Source organism: Thamnophis sirtalis, unplaced genomic scaffold (assembly GCF_051295495.1).
Source record: "Thamnophis sirtalis isolate CommonGarterSnake01/CBP01778 unplaced genomic scaffold, rThaSir2_p1.2 scaffold_5, whole genome shotgun sequence".
Classification (NCBI taxonomy): Eukaryota; Metazoa; Chordata; class Lepidosauria; order Squamata; family Natricidae; genus Thamnophis; species Thamnophis sirtalis.
In genome coordinates, this window is record NW_028261385.1 from 78,606,796 (window position 1) to 78,628,832 (window position 22,037).

A 22,037-nucleotide genomic window follows, 5' to 3' on the forward strand; every position below is an offset into this window, starting at 1 on the left:
TTAATTTCTTATGCAAACAATATTTGGGTTGAGATCTTCACCAATGAATGTCACCATTTAAGCAGAGAGACATGCCAAATGAGGAAGCTGCTTTCGGAAAAAGAGAAGGCCAGGAAATCAGATAGCTAACATTAGATGAAAATGGATAAGGCAGGAAAAATATAAACTTATCTTCATTCACCATAGAAACTTCTCCAGTAGAGAAAATAATGCAGTAATGTGGAACATATAATCTTAAGGACAAGGGTTATGACAGAACATGCCATTGTTCTGTTGAGGAATCTTTAGAATAAACAAGAAAGTACTGTAGAATTTGGAGAAAAAGACTGGTTCAGGCAAGAAAATGAGAAAAAAATGCCTGTTGCACCCACATTTGTTTAATTTACACAATAAAAATGATTATTAGAATTGTGATAGCTAAAATCAAAATTGGAGGCTAAAACACTAATAGTTGGGATAATGTAGATGACATTACTTTGTTAACTCAAAGTAAAGCAGATTTAGAAGAGCCATTTATGAAACTAAAAAGTGAGAATCTGAATTAATGTTAACTATTAAGATGTTAATTAGGGTGATCTCAACCAGCATGCTCAATGAACTGATGAAGTGATAAAGTGAAGATGGTAGATAGTTTTGTTTATTGAGTCCAAGAACAAAGATGGGCAGTATGATGGAGGAGTTAATAAGAGGTTAACTTCAGAGAAGTCAATGACAAACTTAAGAAGTCAAACCAAACCGTTATAGAAGTAAACATGACAGACTCAATAATTGATAATACTGGAAAAAGAAGATTGGCAAATTGAGGGAAGGAACAGAAGAGAAAAATAATGGCTAAAGTAGAGGAAGAGAATCTAAATGAATGCCCTTTGAAAGAACTACAAGAGGAATGTTTGTCAACCACAGTAATTTTAATATTTGTGTCACCTAAGTAGCTAAACGTGGAGCAGAAAATAGTTACAAAAGTACTGATCAGAAAAACATTCATCTCGTCTGCTTGTATGAATATTGTGCCTTCTTTCTTTTAAGTACAGTATCAGGTTTTGTGCCTGTCCCGGAGTTCACTCCTAATGTCTGGGCTTTGAAATGGAACTTAGGGAAAGGCATGTAACGTAATGCATTTATAGACTCCTAAGGATAAATGAGAATAAATTAATGTAAAATTAGATCTTGTATTTCTGTTTAATAGAAACGTTAATATCCATTCTGTTTCCACTTTATATATTCATTAGATGTGTGTACAAATACAGTGATTGAGGATTATCCTCATCATTGTCACTGCTTGTTTATTTGTTTTATTATGTATACAACCCAATCATATTTCACACATTTTTGCAAAGTGGTTAACTGACGGCTTCCTCCCATCTCCTTTATTCCTTTTCTTTTTATAAAGGATACTTCTTTTTCTTACAAAAATCACAGTAATGCTCCAACAAGCTTTCCTGATTGGAACATTTTCTAGTACAATTATGGACAGTTGCAGTCAAAATTACATTTCATACTCCATACTATTGTGCTCTATTTTGTATTTGTTTTCTTCCTCTTCTTGTTTAAATGCAGCTATTCTTGCTCAGGAATTAAAAGCATTTTTTTTTAAAAAAAATGCAATAAATATGAAATATGAACTAAAATATTTTTAAGGTTTGATGAAGGGAAACCAGGTGGTCTTTAAGAGGCACTATAGGTGTTTCCCCGCCCCCCCCTCCTGCAGACAGCTCTTATTTTTGAAGAATAGGGCTTTTCAAGATTAACCATCTTGAAAGAGATGAGTGATACAGAAATGAATACAGAGATGTGATGTTAAGAATCACACGTAGCTTGCAAAATCCTTCCAAAAAGCTCACTCTGAATTGTAGTATTGAATATAACAGAAGATGGAAATTATTGCTATGGGAAGTCATTAGTAAACGTCATCATTATGTAAATCCAGTTTCTGTTTTATGTTTGGCTTGCATGTCTTCTGTTTGAATATTTAACTACTATACTATAAAATCCCAGTCTGTATTTATTCTTTCAAACAGAAAAAGAAAAGTTTTGATGACGGAGAGTGCTTGAATCTTGCAGGACTTCATCTGTTTCTTCTATAACAAGAGACACAGGAAAAGCCGAAAGTATCTCTATTTACTTTAAATGACAAGCACTCTATGTAACAAAGGGAGAAATAACCAAGAGGTTTACACCTCTTGCTGGTCCAAATTTCATTCTTTATGGTTTATTAAAAAAAAGAAAGAAAACCACTCATACATACACTCAACTGGTTGGTTCATCACTAACTGATATTTAATAAATGATGAAAGTTTGTTTTCTATAGGTCCTGTTTATAGCAAGCTGTAGGTGATAATAGATACTGATTTTGTTTATTGCAGATTCAAATCCCAGTTATAACAATGACTGAACAGTCATGTGATTTCAAAGTACAAGGGATTGTGACAATAAGGAGGAAATTTTTTTATAGATAATCCTTGATTTATGACCACAATTGGGACAGGGATGGGACCCAATTTTATGATAATTTTATGGCGGTCGTTAACTGAATCCTGAGGGTGTTAAGCGAATCTAGTTTTCCCAATAGGTATTTTTTGCTGAAAATCAGCAAAAAAAAAAAAAAGTCTCAAATCACAATCATGTGACCTTAGAATGCAGGGACAGTCACCAAGACAGTTGCCAAGCACCCCAATTACAATCATGCGATTGTGGGTGTGGGTGTGACACCATAAGTGCGAGTACAAGTCAGAAGTCCCTTTTTCCGAAGCCAACCTAGCTTAGAATTGTTGTTAAATGAGCAGTTGTAATTTGAGGTCTCAACATTTTAAATTGTGAAGAAGGGTAACGTAAAGCAGTCATCATATCCAGCTCTAGTTGTGTTGCCTTTCAGCCAAAATAGCTTTTGGATGCTTTATGTTAGTGACACAATTGCCATATTTTATTTTTTGGTTTGGCTAGTGTCATCGTGAAAATAATTTTCTGCTGGGAGCTGCTGCAGAGTCAGCATAGTTCTTGGATTTCACTTATACTATTTGTACAATCTTAAGGCTTCTTCTGACTTTTCCCACACAATAGCTCATATCTGCCCAGTTTTTCTTTTGTCCTCATGGCAAATATTGTTGATTTAAATGGAGGGAGGTTTTGGCTGACTTTTATACCTCCACGCTCTATTTCATAACCATTTTTATGTTGATTTTTTTTTAGCTTTAAAATCTGATAAAACCTGAGAAATGGCATGTTCCGACTCCCATCTATAAATTAGTGACACTTTGGGGGGAACTAAACGTAGACATCGTTCCTGCCCTCTTGACTAGCATTCCTCCAGAGCAATAGTTCTTAAACTGAGGTAATCTGGGCATATCCTGGGGTTAATATGGATCCATTTGTTTGCTTGAGAGTCAAGGATGCAGTTTGGGAACTGCCACTGCCAAGATCCTTATATAAAGCAACATAGTTTAGGATTTTTTTTTGAAAGGGTGTGTGTGTGTAATGGCATTAATCAAGACTAGAAAAAAGAGTCACTGAGTCCAATAGTTTAAGAACCACTTCTCAAGAGGTTTGAGCAGTCCTGGGTCTGCTTTCTTTCAAGCCAACTCTGAAAGCGTAGCTGTTTCCCCAGGCCTTGAGCCAAGATGGGATGTGTCTCCACCAAGGGATTGAGTTTGCATGCAGGGTTAGCTTTATGGCTATTCCTCTTGTTATGACCATCTTTTTTGGAGGGCTGGTCCTGAATGTGATTGTTTTTTTTAAACTTTGTACAGCACCCATGATCAGTGAGATTTGGATGGCCCTAGAAATCTCAGTTAGACATTTTTAAAACTATAACAACTAGGCAATGTCTCTTAGTTGCTCAAGCTCATGCCCCTCCATTCCGTAGCAAATTTCCATCCATGGTCATCATTTTTGGTGGGAAATCAAAGTACCTGTGGATTTCAGAAAAGCAAAAGCAATTTAAACAGCTTGTAAACTTCCTTAAACTATCCAGACCAAGATTAAAAATAATGAGAGAAAGACCCTTACTTAGCCTTGTAGACAACACAGGATCTCCATGTACATTCAGCTACTGAATATAACAGGAAAAAGGCGAGGGGGGGGGACCCTTGATCCCTAAGTAAATAATTAATATTCTACACCATCTTTTCCTTTGAATTTAGTCAGGCAGACTGGCAGTATCTTATAACATTTCTAGGGAATTTAAAGGGCTTCCAAAGGAAGTTCCTATAGGAGATGACCAGGCTGAGACAGAGAGAGGGGTTGAATGTGCCGTAAGTCTGCGTACCCACAAGACATCTAAATCCAGCCCAACTTGAATGCCTCTCTTATCTCCCACACATTTCTTTTAATGGTCAGTTGGCCAGATTCTTGTAGAAATCTTAAACTTGTAATAAATCTTTATACTCATTCGGACTGCCTCAGTCTCCTGACTTCCCTGGCGCATGTCATTAATCTGACCAACTCAGAGTCAAGGGAAATGTGGGGGAGATAAGACAGGTATTTAACTTGGGACTTAGATCTCTTACACATGTAGGGACTCATGATTTACAATGCAATCGACTTTTTTGGGTTCAGCCTGGTCATCGCCTACAGTTCCACAGTGGTAATCATAGTGAGGACCATGGAATGTATAAAGTTACAACCAATTCAGATTTAATCTGGATCTTGAAAAACATTCCTTTGAGCAATCCTGGATTCTGACCTACAAGTTCCAGTTGCCATCATCTCCCACCTCTTTATTCATGAACTAAGAAGGTGATTTGGAGCATTAGTAGGGCTGTAGCTTAGAGGGACACGGTGGCTCAATAGCTAAGATACTGAGCTTGTAGATCAGAAAGGTCGGCATTTCGGCAGTTCGAATCCCTAGTGCCGCATAACAGAGTGAGCTCCTGTTACTTGTCCCAACTTCTGCCAACCTAGCAGTTCAAAAACATGTAAAAATGCAGGTAGAAAAAATAGGAACCACCTTTGGTGAGAAGGTAACAGCGTTCCATGCACCTTCAGCATTTAGTCATGCTGGTCATACAACCACGGAGACGTCTTCGGACAGTGCTAGCTCTTCGGCTTTGAAATGGAGATGAGTACCGTCCCCTAGAGTCAAGATCGACTAGCATATATGTGCGAGGGGAACCTTTACCTTTACCTTTGAACAAAGTCATCATTTGATATTCTTATACTGATATCTCTGTAAAATTTGTTCTCTCATGTTGTGCGTTGTAAGAAATATTAAGTCTTTATGCTGTAGTTAATGTCCTTTAAGGCTTGAGGTTTTTCTTCACATTCATTTTTCTGCTTGTTGGAGTAGCAGGTTTTATAGCTGTGAAAAGTAAAGCGATGTATGATTGATAAAATAAAACAAAGAAGATTCTCTTGAAAATAAAATTCTTCCTGAGATATAATTAATCTGTGAATATATAAGTAGGGGGTTGATTACAAAGTAATTAAAAGATCACCTTTACTTTCCTCTTTCCAGCTGCTACCTATCTATTTCTGTCTCTGCAGGTTTTCCCTAGTTCACTATTCTCTTTTGCTAAACTAACTTATCCCAACCATGTGTCATCTTTGCAAAGCAGGATAATTTTTCTTCTGAATCATAGATATTGTTTGTTTTCTTCTGTATAGATAACATGATTAAGATGTGCTGTACTCTTGGATTTACTAGTTATTAAGTTAAGCAGGAAAGAATAATGGACACTTTCTTGTAATGTGCCAGGTCACAGCTTTAACCAGCAAATAGCGAATAGCTAGGTCAGCATCAGCACATTATTTCAGACTGATTCAGCCTGAGCAGCTGATTGGCGGGTGGATCGGCCTGCCGGCATACCCCCCAATCAGCTGTTCCAGGCTGCAGAGATTGCCACAGACCATCGCCTCCTCCGTGCTTCATGATTTTGGCTACATTTGGTGTATAAGACACACCCAAATTTTCACCCTCTTTTAGGGAGGAAAAAGTGCATCTTATTCTCTGAAAAATACGGTATCTACCCACCCACATCTCTGTCCCTTAGCCACCCTGCTCTGTCCTGCAATTGCTATAACTAAAAGCACAGAACATAAGTCAATTTTTTTTCTGCACCATTGTACTTTGAATAGTCACTGAATGAATGATCGTAAGTCAAGGACTATTTGTATATTTTAATTATTGTAGCAACAAAACAGAAATTAGTGTTGAAGTAATGTTTAAAGTCTCTTTTGTTCCACAGATGTGCATCTTGATCACTGCAGTTTACAACTATGTGACCCCCCCCCCCGTCCCCCAGGAAAATGGGATTTATTGATAGTTTACTGATAATGGCATTCAGGCTAAATCTCAAAGCTTGTTCAGAAATGCGTTTTGATATAGCCAATATGATGTAGTGGTTGGAATGTTGAACTTGTGTGCAAACTTATTCTTGTCTATGAGAATCAGGGTATGACTTTGGCCTACTCAATCAATTGTCAGCCAAACACATTTCACAGAATATATATAAGAAAAGTAGATCAGCTTCATTTACTCCAGACCGGTCATCAGTAGACTGATCAATTCTCATTCTGTATCCATATTTTGTAAAAAGCTAACATCTTTTTCCTCTATCCAATACAGAAATACCAAGACATGGCAGAAAAAGCCAAAGAGAAGTTCTCTGCTACTGAAAAAGTCCAAGAGCAATTAGTCCTTGAGAATTCACACCTTAAAGCTTTGTTGACGCAGACTCAGAAAGAACATAGATCTCTGCTAGCAGCTTGCGCGCTGTTGTCCGGGGCACTGTATCCCCTCTACTGTCGGTCCTGTGCCCTCTCAACTCAGAGAGATGTTCTCCAGGATCAGGTCAACACCTGTGACATGTTCAAGCAAGAAATCAGGAGACTGGCCAGTGCATTGTGTGAAACTGAGGAGAGGAGGCAAAGCAACAGCAAGGTGAAGAAGAAAAGGCATTCCAGAAGCTGGATACACCTTTTCCGAAAAAGTGTTATTGCGGTGCTGGCTGTCCACAGGCTTCAGATTTTGTGCAGCCAGTCGTGCAGCTCCCTTTTCTCCTGGGTAGATGGTGTCAGAGAAGGCATAGCAATCCCTGTCTGCATTGGAGATTCCAAGGATGTGCATAATCTGTCAAGTAAGATAACATGCTAATGTTTTATATATGTTGTGTCAAACTACACTTTTAGTACTTAAAGTAACCATCCTACTAAGTTGGGGGGGGGGGTGGAGAACTGATGCTTCACAATTTGAGGGGAGAAATTATGTTTAAAATGTCAAAACTAAATTTAGTAAGTGAATTAAATCAATTGAAACCCCCAGCATTGGTATAAATGTATTGGAATGTTTACTGAATTGATAATAAACTGGAGCTGAATTTAATTGCATTTGGATGAGATAGCATGCTAAGTAAGAATTATGATGCTTGGGTTCAAATGTCATATTAAACTATAAGAAGAAAATCTTTCAATGGTAATTTTATTAAAATTACTATTGCAAGTACAATTAAAAAGGTGAACTAATAGAAACTAAAAATAATAAAAGAAAAAATAGAAAGTGCAGAAAACAAAAATAGAAAAAAAATAGTAAAGAAAAGAATATAGATAGCAAAATGACTTTTCCATTCATCACAAGTTTAAACAAATTTTAGTACCTTAAATCATCTTCTCTTAAAATACAACAAATTGTTTCTTTTTCATACATGTTATCTCTTATTTATAAAAAAAAATATCCTTAAAGGTTTGTTGTTTCAGTCCTGATCATCAAACATCCTTGTGGTGAGATGGGCAAAAAACAAATTAAACAAACAACAAAAAAGGGTTACAAAGATGACATCATAAATGTTTTAACTTTGATCAAATAAACCAACCTTATATTCCTTCCTTTTACTTTTAACAATCTGTAGTCCCTTCAAACAGTGTCCTAAAACTTGTCATTTTTCTTTTTTCCCCCACAAAATTCTTCAGTGCTTTAACAAACTTCTTTTGTTAATGTAATGTAAAAAAATTGTCCAGGTCACTCCCTTGGTATTTTATTTGTATATCCTTTTTAATTATTGAGAGATCAGTTAGTTCTTTTGTAGTCCAGTATTTCCATATCATTCTTGTAGCCTGTCATTTTTAAATCCACTTTCAGATCAATCACAATCTTGTTAAAGTAAAATTTGTTCTTCTTTTGTAACTGCTTTGAAACATAGTCTTTCTACAGAGGCAGACACTTTTAAAATTAACTTGTGGGTACATTGATAAAAATGAACTTGCCTATTCATTCATTTTATTTCATGTGAAGCTTTATATCGATCACTAAATCTATACTTATGGTGGATGTATTTAATAATTATACTTTTAACTTCTGATTTCATGTGGAAATTGTTTGTTTCACCTTTCTTTGAAATATATTAGAAAGATTTTATTGTGCATTTTTCGGAATTAAAACAGTTTCTTTTCCAAGAACAATATGAAAATAAGACTCCAGAAATTATTTTAAAGTATATTCAAATTTATTATATTAAAATCAAAATTAAATGTGCCCAGTTCTGATTTCATACCAAGCTATAATGAATTGTGTAATTAATAATGTCTGTTTCTATAGGATGAAAAAAATTATTTTTCCCCTCTCTTTTGTAATGCAGGACAACAAAAGGAGGAGATTCACTGCCTTCAAGCATTCAGTTGGTATACCAGTTGTGACCTTCTTACTGCAGTCCTTAATTCTATGGTTGAGTTACAAGAAGTAATTAGCAAGGCAGGTAATGTCTGAGTTTCTTCATTGGATTAGCCTTGATAAATCAATTCCTTTAAAAAATAGGGGTGAGGCAAACTGTTGATAGCATGAACTACTATTACCTAGAAATAAGTGAACTGGCTATAATAACAATAGCAATAAATCTTACATATCACTTCACAGTCCTTTACAGCCCTCTCTAAGTGGTTTACAGAGTCAGCATATTGCCCCCAACAATTTGTGTCCTCATTTTACCCACCTCGGAAGGATGGAAGGCTGAGTCAACCCTGAGCCTGGTGAAATTTGAACTGCCAAAATTGCAGGCAGCAGAATAGCCTGTAGTACTGCACTCTAAACACTGCAACACTGTGGCTCATAATTATAGTTGGGTGTTCTTATGGGTATTTGGAAGAACCAGAATGGTCCAAATCAATGCAGAGTTCTATGAGTCTGGTGAATCAACTCCTAACTTGATTCCTTCTTTCTTATTAGGCCAGCGTATGTTTTCAGTTGTGACCACTGTAATTTAATTAAAGGGTTCTCAAACTGTCAATTAGGACTTCCTGAGCAGTTTTGACAACTTAGAGTAAGGCACACTATTTTTTTAAAAAATCACTATCTCGCAAGAAGAAGGGGAGCATTGCCAAAACTTGCTTGGAGTCTGCTTAGCCCACTGCCTAAGCAAGCCAGCTGCAGAATTTGCCTAAGCAATGTGAGGGTCCATTTTGACAACGTCCCTGCTTTGTTGGCAAAGGCAAAGCAGTGAGGCTTTCAAAACTCATTTTAGACTCTGCCTATGCAGATCTTCAGTGGGCAAGGTATAGTATAAGTACCACCATGTCAAAAGATCCTTGACTTAATTGACTTATTTCTGAGTTTGCTTACAGAGTCCTGCACTGACTTTAGAATAGAATAGAATAGAATAGAATAGAATTCTTTATTGGTCAAGTGTGATTGGACACATAAGGAATTTGTCTTTGGTGCATATGCTCTCAGTGTACATAAAAGGGAAAAAAGAGAGGAAAAAATACATCAGGAATCATAAGATACAACATTTATTGATAGTTATAGGTTACTAAAAAGTAACAATATAAATCATAAGCATACAAGCAACATGGTTAAGTGATTGTCAATACTATGTTTTCAAATACATTTTCCAAATTGAAAATTGAAAAATAAGGAGCTGCAAGAAAAGATGTGACTTACCTTAGAATTACAGATGGTTTTAATAAAAGAGCTGGATAAAAAGCATTGGTTCATGACTTTGATCAACCACTTTGCACGTAGTAGTAGTGGTGATAAATGCAGTGAGAATAAGTGATGCAAGAGTGTTCTACGTTTGCAGTTAACACCTGAACACCTCTGTACATTACAATTGGCAATTTTTAGAGACAATACAGTAATGGAACACATGACGTCCTGTGCTCATCCACACATTAATTCTATGCTTATGCTCAATAAATGAATGTCTTAATATACCCAAACTTCAGGGAATTAAAAAGTAGATGAAACAGGTAGTTCTTGACATACAACTGTTTGTGTAATGATAGTCTAAAGTTACAAGGGTACTGAAAAAAGTGACTCATTACCATTTTTCATACTTAATAACCGTTGCTGCATCCCCATGGTCACGTGATTTACATTTGGATGCCAGACAACCGACTCATACTTGTGACAGTTGCAATGTCCTGGAGTCATGTGATCCCCTTTTGCAACCTTCTGGCAAGCAAAGCTATTGGGAAAGCCGGATTCACTTAACAGCCATGTTACTAATTTAAGAACTGCAATGATTCGCTTAACAAATGTGGTAAGAAAAGTCGTAAAATGGAGCAAAACTCACCTAACAAATTTCTCATGTTAGCAACATAAACATTGGCCTCAATTGTGACCATAAGTCGAGGGCTACCTGTACTGCATAAGCCAGTTAGTGTTAAAAATTCCAGCAATAAAGGCCATGGCATATTATAGGGGTTGAACATCTAGCAACATTTCTAGAATGTCTTATTTGTGCCGAAGACTGATGCCTGCAGACTGGATGTTGTGGCTCAGAAGTTGCTGACCAATATTCACATATATGATTCTGGGTAGAACTCTTTCTGCCCACGTGGGCCCGTTTTTTCAGTTCACCCCTTGAAGTGATGTTTTAGGTGACTATGATTTTACTGCTTAAGAAATGTCACGTCTTGGCATGCCTGTGCGAGGTGAAAAATATTTACACTTTGCACCAGCTCTCTTTGGTCAGAATGCATTTCTTAATCAGCTTGGTGGTGGGGTGGTGGTGGAGGGGATTGCAGGTTGTTCAAACATAGTTGCTCAAGCAAAGATGAATTCCACTGAGGGCTCCAGATGGCACATCTTCAAAACTATCTTCAACGAGGCAAGGAGCTTTACCTTAAGTTAAAATGTACAACAACAATCCATGATTTGAAGAACGCTGCAAGTAGTTTCATGTGTCAAAGGGTACTTGGGTCCTGCTTTGAAACCTCAGCCAACTTTGTTTGACCACAGCTTTTGGAAACTGAGAGTGGTTTCAAACTAGCTAGATAGGATGTTGAGGTCTGCTATTCAAAGGCACATATAAACATACAATCCCACTGGGCACATCGCACAACCTCTAGAGTGCACGTAAAGTAGCTTTTTGGAAGCAGGCCATGGAATGTATTCTTACACGAGGGCTATTTTTTAACACTAGACTCAAGTTTACAGGGAAGCCAACGGTACGTTGATTTGACAGAGTGATTGTGAACATTTGCAGTTCGGAATTTCAAAGGTCCACGATCTTTTTGGCATGTAAATATCAGGGAGGAATTTTATCCTTCTCTTCCTCCTTCTCCTTTGTTGAAGAAGAAAAATGCATGCCATTCTCCCGTCACCCGAGTAATATTTGTCACTTTTCATTGGGTTTTGCTTCACTTGCTTCATTTGTTTGTTGCTCTTTGTACTGTAACTGTTTGTATAAGACATTTCTCACACACTCATCATAACATAAATTATTTAGTGCTTTTACTGTAATTCCTAGATATTTGTGGCCAGGTACTTAAAGTGTATATATTCTTTTCCCTCTGGTTATAGATACAGCAGAATACAGTACCTTCTGGAATTGTGTTCTATTCTCATTTCACCTCTCAAAACCATGAATGATTCTAACTCATACATTTCTTTGTTTTAGTCAAAACCATTATTCATTAAAAATTGACTAGAGGTGATGCTTTGCTTTTAGATAGTATATGCTTTTCTGTCCTAGATAAGTTTTCTTTTTTCCCTGTCTCTTTTTAACCCTTCAAATCTGTCTGGCAAGCCTTAAATACAATTGTTCTGATATTAATCTGAAAATTGTGTTTATCACAGTCTATACTTCTAATTGTATATGGAATGGTACGGTTAAGTATTATGATATTTCAACCTGTGTGATTCTAGTGCTTGACCAGATTACAATTTTATTTAAAACTCTTGCCAAAAGAAGATGAAATTTTTTTAAAAAACATTATCATATTTTATTATTTAATTCAATTCATCTCCCAGTCTCTGATTCCATACAATGACTAGAAAAGCTAAGAAATTTACATAACTGTTTTGACATTTCTAGTTGGAATTTAAGATCAGATTCCAGCAGTTGGTGCTTTCCAGATGTGTTTGGACCATATCTTTCAGAATTCTAGAAGTTTCCAGAGTGATCTGAGGAGCCTAAGCTTATGCTCTCAGAGAAGAACCCTACCCTGTCACCTAGGACACCATTTCTGAAAACAATATGGCTTTTTAAGCCCAATTTGTAAAGAAAGGTGAATGGTCCATAAATCAAAGATTTCTCCAATAAACAAACAAACAAATAAATAAATAAATCCATCCCTCTGAGTAAGCCATCCAGCAAACTTTGGATTTCTGCCAAGGTGGCATGTAATTGGAAAATATTATTTTATAGATGGACAAGTTTTGTACATACTAAGATTTTAAAAAAATGAATGCTGCGCTTATTATTTCATAGAAAATAAATTGATTCAGCAGCACCTACTTTATTCAGATGTTACCAGATCAGTTTACATCTGGTAACAGATGGAAATAATTTTCTGGAACTCTTATTTGTATTTCATTTTACCTCGAAAATGAAAATCACTTCATTTTCATTCTTAGCAGTGTGTGCATATGAGAGTATGTGTCTGTAGGAAGCTGGCTTGCTCTGAAAATATGCCTTGAGAGGCTTTCTACTTTAAACTTTAGAACAAATATTTTAATTCTCTACAGCAACAAGAGATCTGGTATTCTCCTGAATGACTATAAGCTCTGCCATAGTTGTCATCTTACCCTGATAATATCACAAGACAAGTAATGACAGATTAAGACCTGACTTGCAGAGGGGAAACTAAATTACAAGACTTTTATTAAGGCATAAATAAACCTATTAGCCATTATCTAGAATACCAATTAGTAGAAGGAGCACTGACAATTTTATTTATCAACATTAAACACAATTATTAATTACAGACCTGACGAATCTACCAGTAAGCAGAACATGTTGGGTGTGCTGGAGGCTTAAGCCCATTATATGAGAAGGCTGATTACCAGAACCCTATGGGGAAATAAGTAATTGTAGTTGTAAAATTTTAATTGCCTTGGAAAAAGGTAAATTATATTCTCTTGTCTTAGAATATAAATAGTATGGCATTAAGGTACAAGCCTCAGTAGTTTTAAGCAGCACATGATTTAGACATCCAAGCTATAAGAAACAAGAAAAAGAAACAGTTATATTTGTAGCAGTTAACTTATTTTTTGCTTTGAATTAGTAAATTCATTGATGGTGATAAGCAGCTTTGAGTCTGCTCCTCCGGCAAGTCTTAAGTGTCATATATTGTTACCTTTGGATTAATGAAAGAACAAAAATGCCCCAGGGTTGCATAAGAGCATATAGTTGTTCAACCAACCAATCCCTTGTTTCTCTTGAACCAATGTCTGTTATTGAACATGGAAGTGCAATCTGAATGGTTATCAATAGGAATTTAATATCTCTATCTGTGAAGCTGGACCAAAAAAAAAAAAAAATCTTTCTCACCAACAGCATTATAGCTTCAAAGTGAAGCAAACCTTCTATTCCAAAACTATTTGCATCACACCTTTTAAGAGGTTTATCTAGAAAGTTTCATTTGGCCTTTTCTAAAATTCAAATGAATTTTCATGAAAAAATATTCTGCAGAAACTGCCTGGTTTTGATTGTAGACTAGATTGCTTGAAACCACTTCACTAAAAGAGGTTTTGGGAAATCAGCTACGTGGTAAACAACCCAGCTTTATTTTTCAGTAGAAATTCAGTAGAATTTCTTAATCAGCTTTCAGTGAAATTGCTTAGAATGGGAGCTTTAAGAAGACTCTACCCTATGCAAGAACTTGTCATCGATTATTACTGCCATCAGATATTTCCAACCCCCCTTTTTTAAAAATGTGTCCACAGATACAACCCAACTCTATTTACAGACTGGTTCTTTTTCTTTCAAAGATATGAAATCCTGGCTTTCGGGGCACTTGCTCACCAACGCAGCCAAAAATTCTTTTTCAAAACTTATGGAGAAACTTTGCGTTGTGATGGAAGTTACTCCAATGGACAGCAGCCGGAGTATGACTTATGTAGAAAAAGACTCCTTGGTTCAAAGACTGGCTCGTGGGCTCCATAAAATAAACGCACAGACCCTTGAAGCTGGCATAACTGACAGGACCCCTGCTACGGTTGGTATGATCAGTTACATTATGGAAGCTTTCCCATTGTGTTGAAATGTTAATCCTTTCTTAGTTTTACTCATCAGACTGCTTAGCTCTCTAAAGGAAAATTAAAGGAGGTGCAAGAAAAGAGGCAATATTTTTCAGGCTTTCCCTCAATTTGATATTATTTCAGTAATTCTTTCCCAAAACCTTTTAGCATTGTTTCTGTCATTTGCTGTTCAAGGCAATGTGCAGTGTTCTTTTAAAATGCCCCTGTAAGGTAATGGATGATTTTAATTTCAAAAACCCTGTGATTACCCACTGCATATTCGGGATGCATGCTGTTACCAAAGACATTTCCCCCCCAAAATACAGTAACTGCTCTCCATACTTATTTTCATTTTAAGAAAAAACTGTATGTGTGTGTGTGTGTGTTTGTGTGTATCTATCTCTATATCTATCTATCTATCTATCTATCTATCTATCTATCTATCTATCTATCTATCTATCTATCTATCTAGAGTTGCTTTGAGAATACTTTACACTTATGGCTGAATTTAGAAAAGGGAAGCTTCGTCTTAATTTGCTCAGGTATTCGAAGCTACTGATTTATTGCCCAATCAGCATATTTTCTAGATAACACATTGTTCCTGTTCTTTTTTTAATGCCAGAAAACCATAGCATTCTTGCAGAAGCAGATATTTGAATTTACACAAAGGCTGCACACAGCAGAAGTAGAACGGCGGTCATTGCGCTTGGAGCTCACAGAATTCAAACGGAATTTGAATGAGATGAAGAAAGAGGCTGACAAAGCTCATAGTTTTCAGGAGCAATTATATGTGTTTAAGCAATCTGTAAGTCTATTTGATTAGAAGGAGGGAGGGAATAATCAGCTTTAAAGGAGGGGATTCTATTTAGCATGCTTTAAATATCCATTGAAGAACTTCTACGTACTTAGGTGGGATTCTTCATTCTTGCTTTCCCTAACACACGCACAAAACCCCTCTCTATGTCTTGTGAATTCTCAGCTGGGAGTCAGTTCTATTAAAAGAAAAGGCCGAAGACACTCCTAGTACAATTAGTCCATTATATTGCAGAATAAGGTAGATAGAATCAATAATCTATTCAGAAAAGCTGAATTCTTGGTCTGTTGAATTAGGCTGTTTGAGCTGTGGGACAACTGGAATTTGAAAACTCAAATGATGTATGGGCAACATCACTCAGTATGTTTTTATATACATTCTACTTGTATTCCACACTGCATTTTGCAAATGGTTGGCAAAATTGGCAAACAAAGCAAGTCTTCTGCACGTGCTGCAAAAGGTCTACATTTACCAGGTCTACATTAGATTGAACAAGTGATCTAACAAGGATTATTCCCTGGCAGCTATACAGGAGGCAGTTTATTTGCAGATGGGCAGTATTTGCTGCTGCTTCATGTGACTGAAGGTGATCACCATTCACGAAGGTCCGCCTGTTGTCACATGTAGTAGCTTGGATTTCTGAAGGCTTTTCCTTTACATGTCAACATTGCTTGTGTCGAGGACCTTTGTAAAAGCCACATGTCTTCTGGAAATAGTCTGAATTCCTGGGAAAGGAAGAATTAACATTGACAATACTAAAGAATAAAACAGAATATAATTCTTTATTGGCCAAGTGTGATTGGACACACAAGAAATTTGTCTTGGTGCATATGGTCTCAGTGTACATAAAATAAAAAATACATTCATCAAGAATCATAATGAGAACACTTAATGATAGTCATAGGGTACAAATCAGAGGTGGGTTGCTTCCGGTTTTACTACCGGTTCCCTTTGCTTGCGCTTTGTCTTTGTCTTAAGCAGATAGACAAAGTTTTAACTGTTATTTATTTCATTTTGTCTTGCAACATGTAAATTGACAAGAATGGATAAATAAGGACTAGGGTTCTATAGGTTGGTAGCCAGTTTTTCCAGAACATTTTAGGCAGTGCCAAATAAGACATTAGATGAAGTCTGGGTGACTCTGTAATTAAACACATGGAGCAATATGGAGATTCTGTTCAAATTAACTCCTTTTGTAGAATAAATAGTAATAGTAACAACAACAACAATAATTGCAGTTTCCTGCAATAACACCAGCAGAACTGCAAAAAACACTGCTACTTGGAACATCATATATTTTAAGAAGGCACTTGGTTGATACCTAGGACGCTGGCAGCCACCCGTATCAACCATTAGCATCAATCAATGGTATTTGTGATGCTTTTTGAATGTTCAGTTAACTGAGTTTCATGTTTAATAAATAAAATATAATAATAATAATAATACTAAGTGGAACTGCAAAAAACTGTGCTACTCGGAACAACATACATTTTAAGAAGATACTTGGTTGATACCTAGGATGCTGGCAGCAACCGGTGTCAACCATCAGAGCCAATCAGTGATATTTGTGATACAGTTTTAAATGTTCAGTTGACTGAGTTTCATGTTTAATGAATAAAATAGGTAATATTACTACTAATAGTAGTAGTCATAATAATAATAAAATCTTTCTTGGGATAATTTGAAAGAAAAGCTTTCTTGATGCCTGCACTTCTGCTTCAGCTTTTTGAGAAATCTTGCAAATAAAAATCACCTGGCATTAACATTGTCTAATGGCCCTGGCTTGGAGAGAAGAGCCTCTCTAGGGCAAATATATTGAGCGTTTTAAAACTTTTACATTAGAATGTTGCATATTGGCAAGTGGGATACTGAAAATCAAGCATATAAACAATGCTGCTGCTTCATGACAGAACACAATTTATTTCCTTTATCAGAAATTGATCACCCACGAGAGGTTTGAAAGTGCATGTGAAGAACTAAATAATGCATTACTCCGGGAGCAGCAGGCCCAAATGCTTTTGAAGGAACAGGCACAGCAGCTCCAGGAGTTGCAATTTAAACTGGAATTGCATTCTTCGGAAGAGGCAGACAAAAAACAAACTCTCAGCGATGCTGTAAAGGTAGGATGGTATTTCTTCAAAAGTAAAAAAAAAAGAATAAATATGCGACATTCACTTGAAAGCAACGTTTAGGTTTTTAGGAAAACAGAAACGATATAAAGTATAGCCGCTCAAGTAAACAGAGAGCTGATGTAGGAAACCCACCCAGATAGAAAGAGAAAAGCAGTCAGTGTTGAGGGAAGAGTGGAGGGGGACTTCTTAAAATTAAATAAAATATAAAGATTGAGCCTGGGTTTGTTGTTAAGAAAACAAAAGGACAGAGGTCCTGTCCATTCCCCTTGGCCCCAGTGTGTTGAATTTAAAATGCATGTAGTAATTCATTTCATCCTTCTGACATCTTTCAAAGAATTAGTCTGGACAGAGAGGAAGTTGTTTAAAACCAAAAAGGAGAAAGCTCATATTCTTGTGGTCAGCTCCTGATCCTTAAGCCATGGTTATTTTTCTTCGTTTGTTCTTCAGAAGGCCAAGGAGGCAGTTAATTGGCCAGTTGCTCTACAAATTTGCAGTATTTATTACATATGCATGTTTCCCTCTGGGGAACGGGGCAAGCTATGTAATCAGCGCATTTTCCTATATAGCTCTGCTGTTCTACTTACTACTTCCTGAAAAAGAAGATGTAACCGGTTTTCCTTTAGAGGTGCGGGCCGATGGTGGCTTTATTGCTGCAACTCTTTTTCTCTTATCAAGAAGGAAAAGGGGGATGGATGGGAAGGAAATATGGCTACTTGTATTGCTCAAACAGCTCAATATTGCAAGGCACAGGTCATCCTTGACTTATAACTACAATTGAGCCCAAAATTTCTGTGGCTAAGTGAGAAATTTGTTAAGTGGGTTGGGGAATTTTACACACTTTTCTTGCCAAATTTGTTAAGTAAATCACTGCAGTGATTAAATAAGTAACCCTGTTGTTAAATGAATCTGACTTCCCCCTTGACTTTGCTTGTGAGCAGGGGATCACAAAAGGGGATCATATCAGAGGTGGTATTCAGCAGGTTCTGACAAGTTCTGGAGAACCAGTAGCGGAAATTTTGAATAGTTCAGAGAACCGGTAAATGCCACCTCTGATTGGCCCCGACCCCATCTATTCTCTGCCTCCTGAGTCCCAGCTGATTGGAAGGGAATGGGGATTTTGCAGTATCCTTCCCCAGCCATGCCCAAGCCACGCCCACCAAGCCACGCCCATAGAACTGGTAGTAAAACAAATTGAATCCCACCACTGGATCACATGAATCCCGGGACACTGCATAATACATATGAACCGATTGTCAAGCACCCGAATGCAAATCACGTGACCGTTGCAACTGTCGTAAGTATGAAAAATGCTCATAAGTCACTTTTTTCGGTGCTGTTGCAAATTCGGACAATCACTAAGTGAATTTGTGTAACTCGACGGCCATCTGTACTTTCATTCCAGGATTGCCAACATCTCTTTGCAAGACTTCTGCCTGGAAATAAAATTGATGTCTACAGAATGGCAGACTAATTTCCTGGCAAAAGTGGGAAGACACACACCCTCTCCAAATCATCTTTAATGGCCACACTGTTAAAATAGACAATGAAACAGAACCAAGAAGTAAATGAGTCTGTGAGAAAAATGAAATGCCGTTTATCGAAATAAGTGTAAGGGTGAGGGAAAACAGAGTTTATTAAATTAAATTTTAATTAAAGTTAAACTAATTAGATACAGTTAATGAAGTTAATCTCTTAATAATTTGAGACTTTCTTCCCCTTCTGTTACTTTATCCTGATTACCATTCCAAGTTTGAACAGGGTGTCAAATGTTGATGCACCTGGGCAGATCACCAGAGGAGATTAATCATGCTTGGATATTAAAATTAGTGTTTTCAAGAATTGGATGTTAAAATTAGTGTTCAAGAATGTAAACAGATGTTATTATTTTAAAAAACCATTTCTCGGTATAACTGGAATCAGTGAATAACATGTCAAAGATTATAGCAAGTGGTTCTCAATCTTTTCTTCACCATGGACCGACCCACTTTAAATACCTTTTGTGGCCACAAACCATGGCCAGTGGTGTATTAACCATTAAGCAGACTAAGCATGTGCTTAGGGCACCAGGCCCAAAGGGGGCACCACAAAGTTGAGAAAGGAAAAAAACCCAATGAAGCTTGGCTTTGTTTATACAGTATGTGCAAAGGAGGGGGGGGCACTAAGATTTGCAAGTGTTTAGGGCAACAATGAGCCTTAATCCGCCAGTGACCATGGCCATAGACCATCAAGACTTAACTCAAGATTTAAATCATAACATTTCTTCAAGCCTTTGTGGACCCCCTGCGAAAATATCACAGCAAGGGTACACGAACCACAGGTCGAGAACTACTGGATTACAGGTAGTCCTCGATTTACAACAGTTTGTTTAGTGACCATTCAAAGATACAAATGCACTGGAAAAAGGTGACCGTCTTTAACACTGGCGCAACGTGCACTAAGTTCACCTGGTGCAATAGGACTGGGTGTTTAGCAGGATTCACTGGACTGGGGATTTTCTGTTTTTCACTGAGTTGTATTGTGTTGTGGGGGTGCATGAAGGGAGGCTCAGCCAATCTCATTGTACACATGTACTTTGTCAATAAAGGTTTGAATTTGAATTGAGTTGAATTGAACTTACAATTATTGTAGCATCCCCATGGTCACATGATCAAAATTCAGATGTTTAGAAAGTGATTCATATCCAGGAGACATGAGATCACCTTTTGCAACCTTCTGACAAGCAAATCAATGGGGAAGTTAGATTCACTTAACGGCCATCTTACTAACTTAACATCTGCAGTGATTCACTTAACAACTGTGGCAAGAAAGCTGGTAAAATGGGGCAAAACTCACTTAACAAATGTCTCATTTAGCAACAGAAATGTTGGACTCAACTATAGTCGTAAGTTGAGGACTACCTGTATAGTATTTTTCTATGTAAAGCACAATGTAAACAAATAAGGAATAATTAGGAATAACATTCAAACTTTATCCAGTTTTTTCCCCCTAGAAAAACAAACTGAATAGTAAGATTCTTCACAAAGATGACAGCTAATTATAGAAGCACCTAACTCAATTGATGCATAAAATTCAGAAAACAATATTTATAGGAAAAAATAAATTTTGTCTATTTATTCATTGAGTTTGAAAACCTGTAGTTTTTAAGAACCTTTAATATTAATGATTATAAAGGCATCAAAGAATAAAGTTGATAATTATATACCATATACTTTGGTTTGTAAGATATATAACATGTATTACTAAGTAGGCAATGTACATTATTCTGTTATTTTCATCCAGTAGGTTTAAAAACTCAGTTGATTAATTTTGCAGCTTTATCGGTTTTAATTATAATCCCATATTTTTTTATCTACCCAATGGTATATCCCATAGAGACAGGCATGCTTGCCAATTATGTTTCAAGGTCAGTCAGAGCTAAGCATAGTTCTTAGATTATTTCTTATAATCTAAGGCAAGGAAAGATAGTAGCCTAGCTTTCTCATTTTGCAACAAAAATTTATGCTTACAAGAGCAAGAATATATACTGTTTTGCACAATAAAACTATCTGGTAATTTCAAACAATAAAACATACTGCTTGAAACATTTTCTATGTCCACAAATACTAGAAACACCTAAGTTTTTTTGCTGTTTTTTTTAAAAACGTGTGGCCCTTCATCTTCTCTAAAATGTATGGCTGAAAATATTTCATGAGAGAATTTTTGTTAAGTTTTATATATTGATCTTAAGCATATATCATCCATGCAGACACTCAAGGCACATAGTCAGTCATAAAAATAGCAGATGCATACATCACTATTACAAATCAAACAGCAAATAGCAACATTCAAAGGCAGGAGTGGCCCAACCAGAATAAATCATGATAAGAGAACTGACAAGTTACTGATCTAGTGAAAAGTATCCTGAAATGACAGTGTCTTCACTTCCATTAAGTCAACTTGCTGGGGACAAAGAATTGCACAAAAGAGGGTTGAAACAATCTTTGGTACAGTAGGTAGTCCTCAACTTACCACTGTTCACTTAATGATAGTTTGAATGAAGTGCATGTAAAGTATTCCTGGCTATCACAAAAAGTTGCCTACATGGAAATTTGCAAGCTGCTGCCTCTGCCTCCTAAAAGAACTTCTTGTTTCTTGAGGGTGGTCAAAGGAGCTCCCTGCTAAAGGATCTCTGTGCCTGTTGGCACAGAGCTGAAATCCTTTGGCAGATCCCATTTATCTCTGTGGGCCAGCTGAAAGAGCTCCCAGCTGAAGGATTTCAGCTCTGTGCAAATAAACACAAAGGATTTCAGCTCTGCAAGCAAGTACAGAGCTGAAATCCTTCAGCAGGGAACTCTTTCAGTCAGGGATGAGAGGGAGCTGAAAGAATTTTTAGCCCCAGAGTGGATAGGCAGCTCAGTAAGAAAAGGAGTGCAGGGTGCCTTGGGGTGGGGAAAGCTTGGCATAGGTGACATATAAGCTTCACCCCACGGGTTAAAAAAAACAAACCCTGAATCATTTTCCAGATAGAGTCCATTTGTCTCTTCCAGAATACCCGGTCAGTATTATAAGCAGTTGTATTGTCTGGATGCTTCCAGAGACTGCCAGGTTGGAAAACTGCCCATCACAATTAGAACTTGTACTTTACATTATAATGTATAGCACGTGTGTGTGTGCGTGTCAAACTTGCAGTGTCACATTGCCATCACGTGATGTATCATTTAGC

The 22,037-nt window shown here is 36.9% G+C and overlaps 1 protein-coding gene across 7 annotated transcripts in view; it reads left to right on the plus strand.

Moving 5' to 3' along the window:
* CCDC171 (coiled-coil domain containing 171) overlaps window positions 1–22,037 on the plus strand; it is a 274,987-nt gene that overhangs the window by 86,376 nt on the left and 166,574 nt on the right. For all 7 annotated transcript variants that reach the window (XM_087716106.1, XM_087716105.1, XM_087716103.1 and 4 more), the window contains 5 exons: window positions 6,560–7,070; window positions 8,565–8,681; window positions 14,141–14,367; window positions 15,012–15,194; window positions 17,138–17,323. In XM_087716106.1, the coding sequence (XP_087572232.1) occupies window positions 6,560–7,070; window positions 8,565–8,681; window positions 14,141–14,367; window positions 15,012–15,194; window positions 17,138–17,323 (1,224 nt within the window). The remainder of the gene's footprint in view (window positions 1–6,559; window positions 7,071–8,564; window positions 8,682–14,140; window positions 14,368–15,011; window positions 15,195–17,137; window positions 17,324–22,037) is intronic.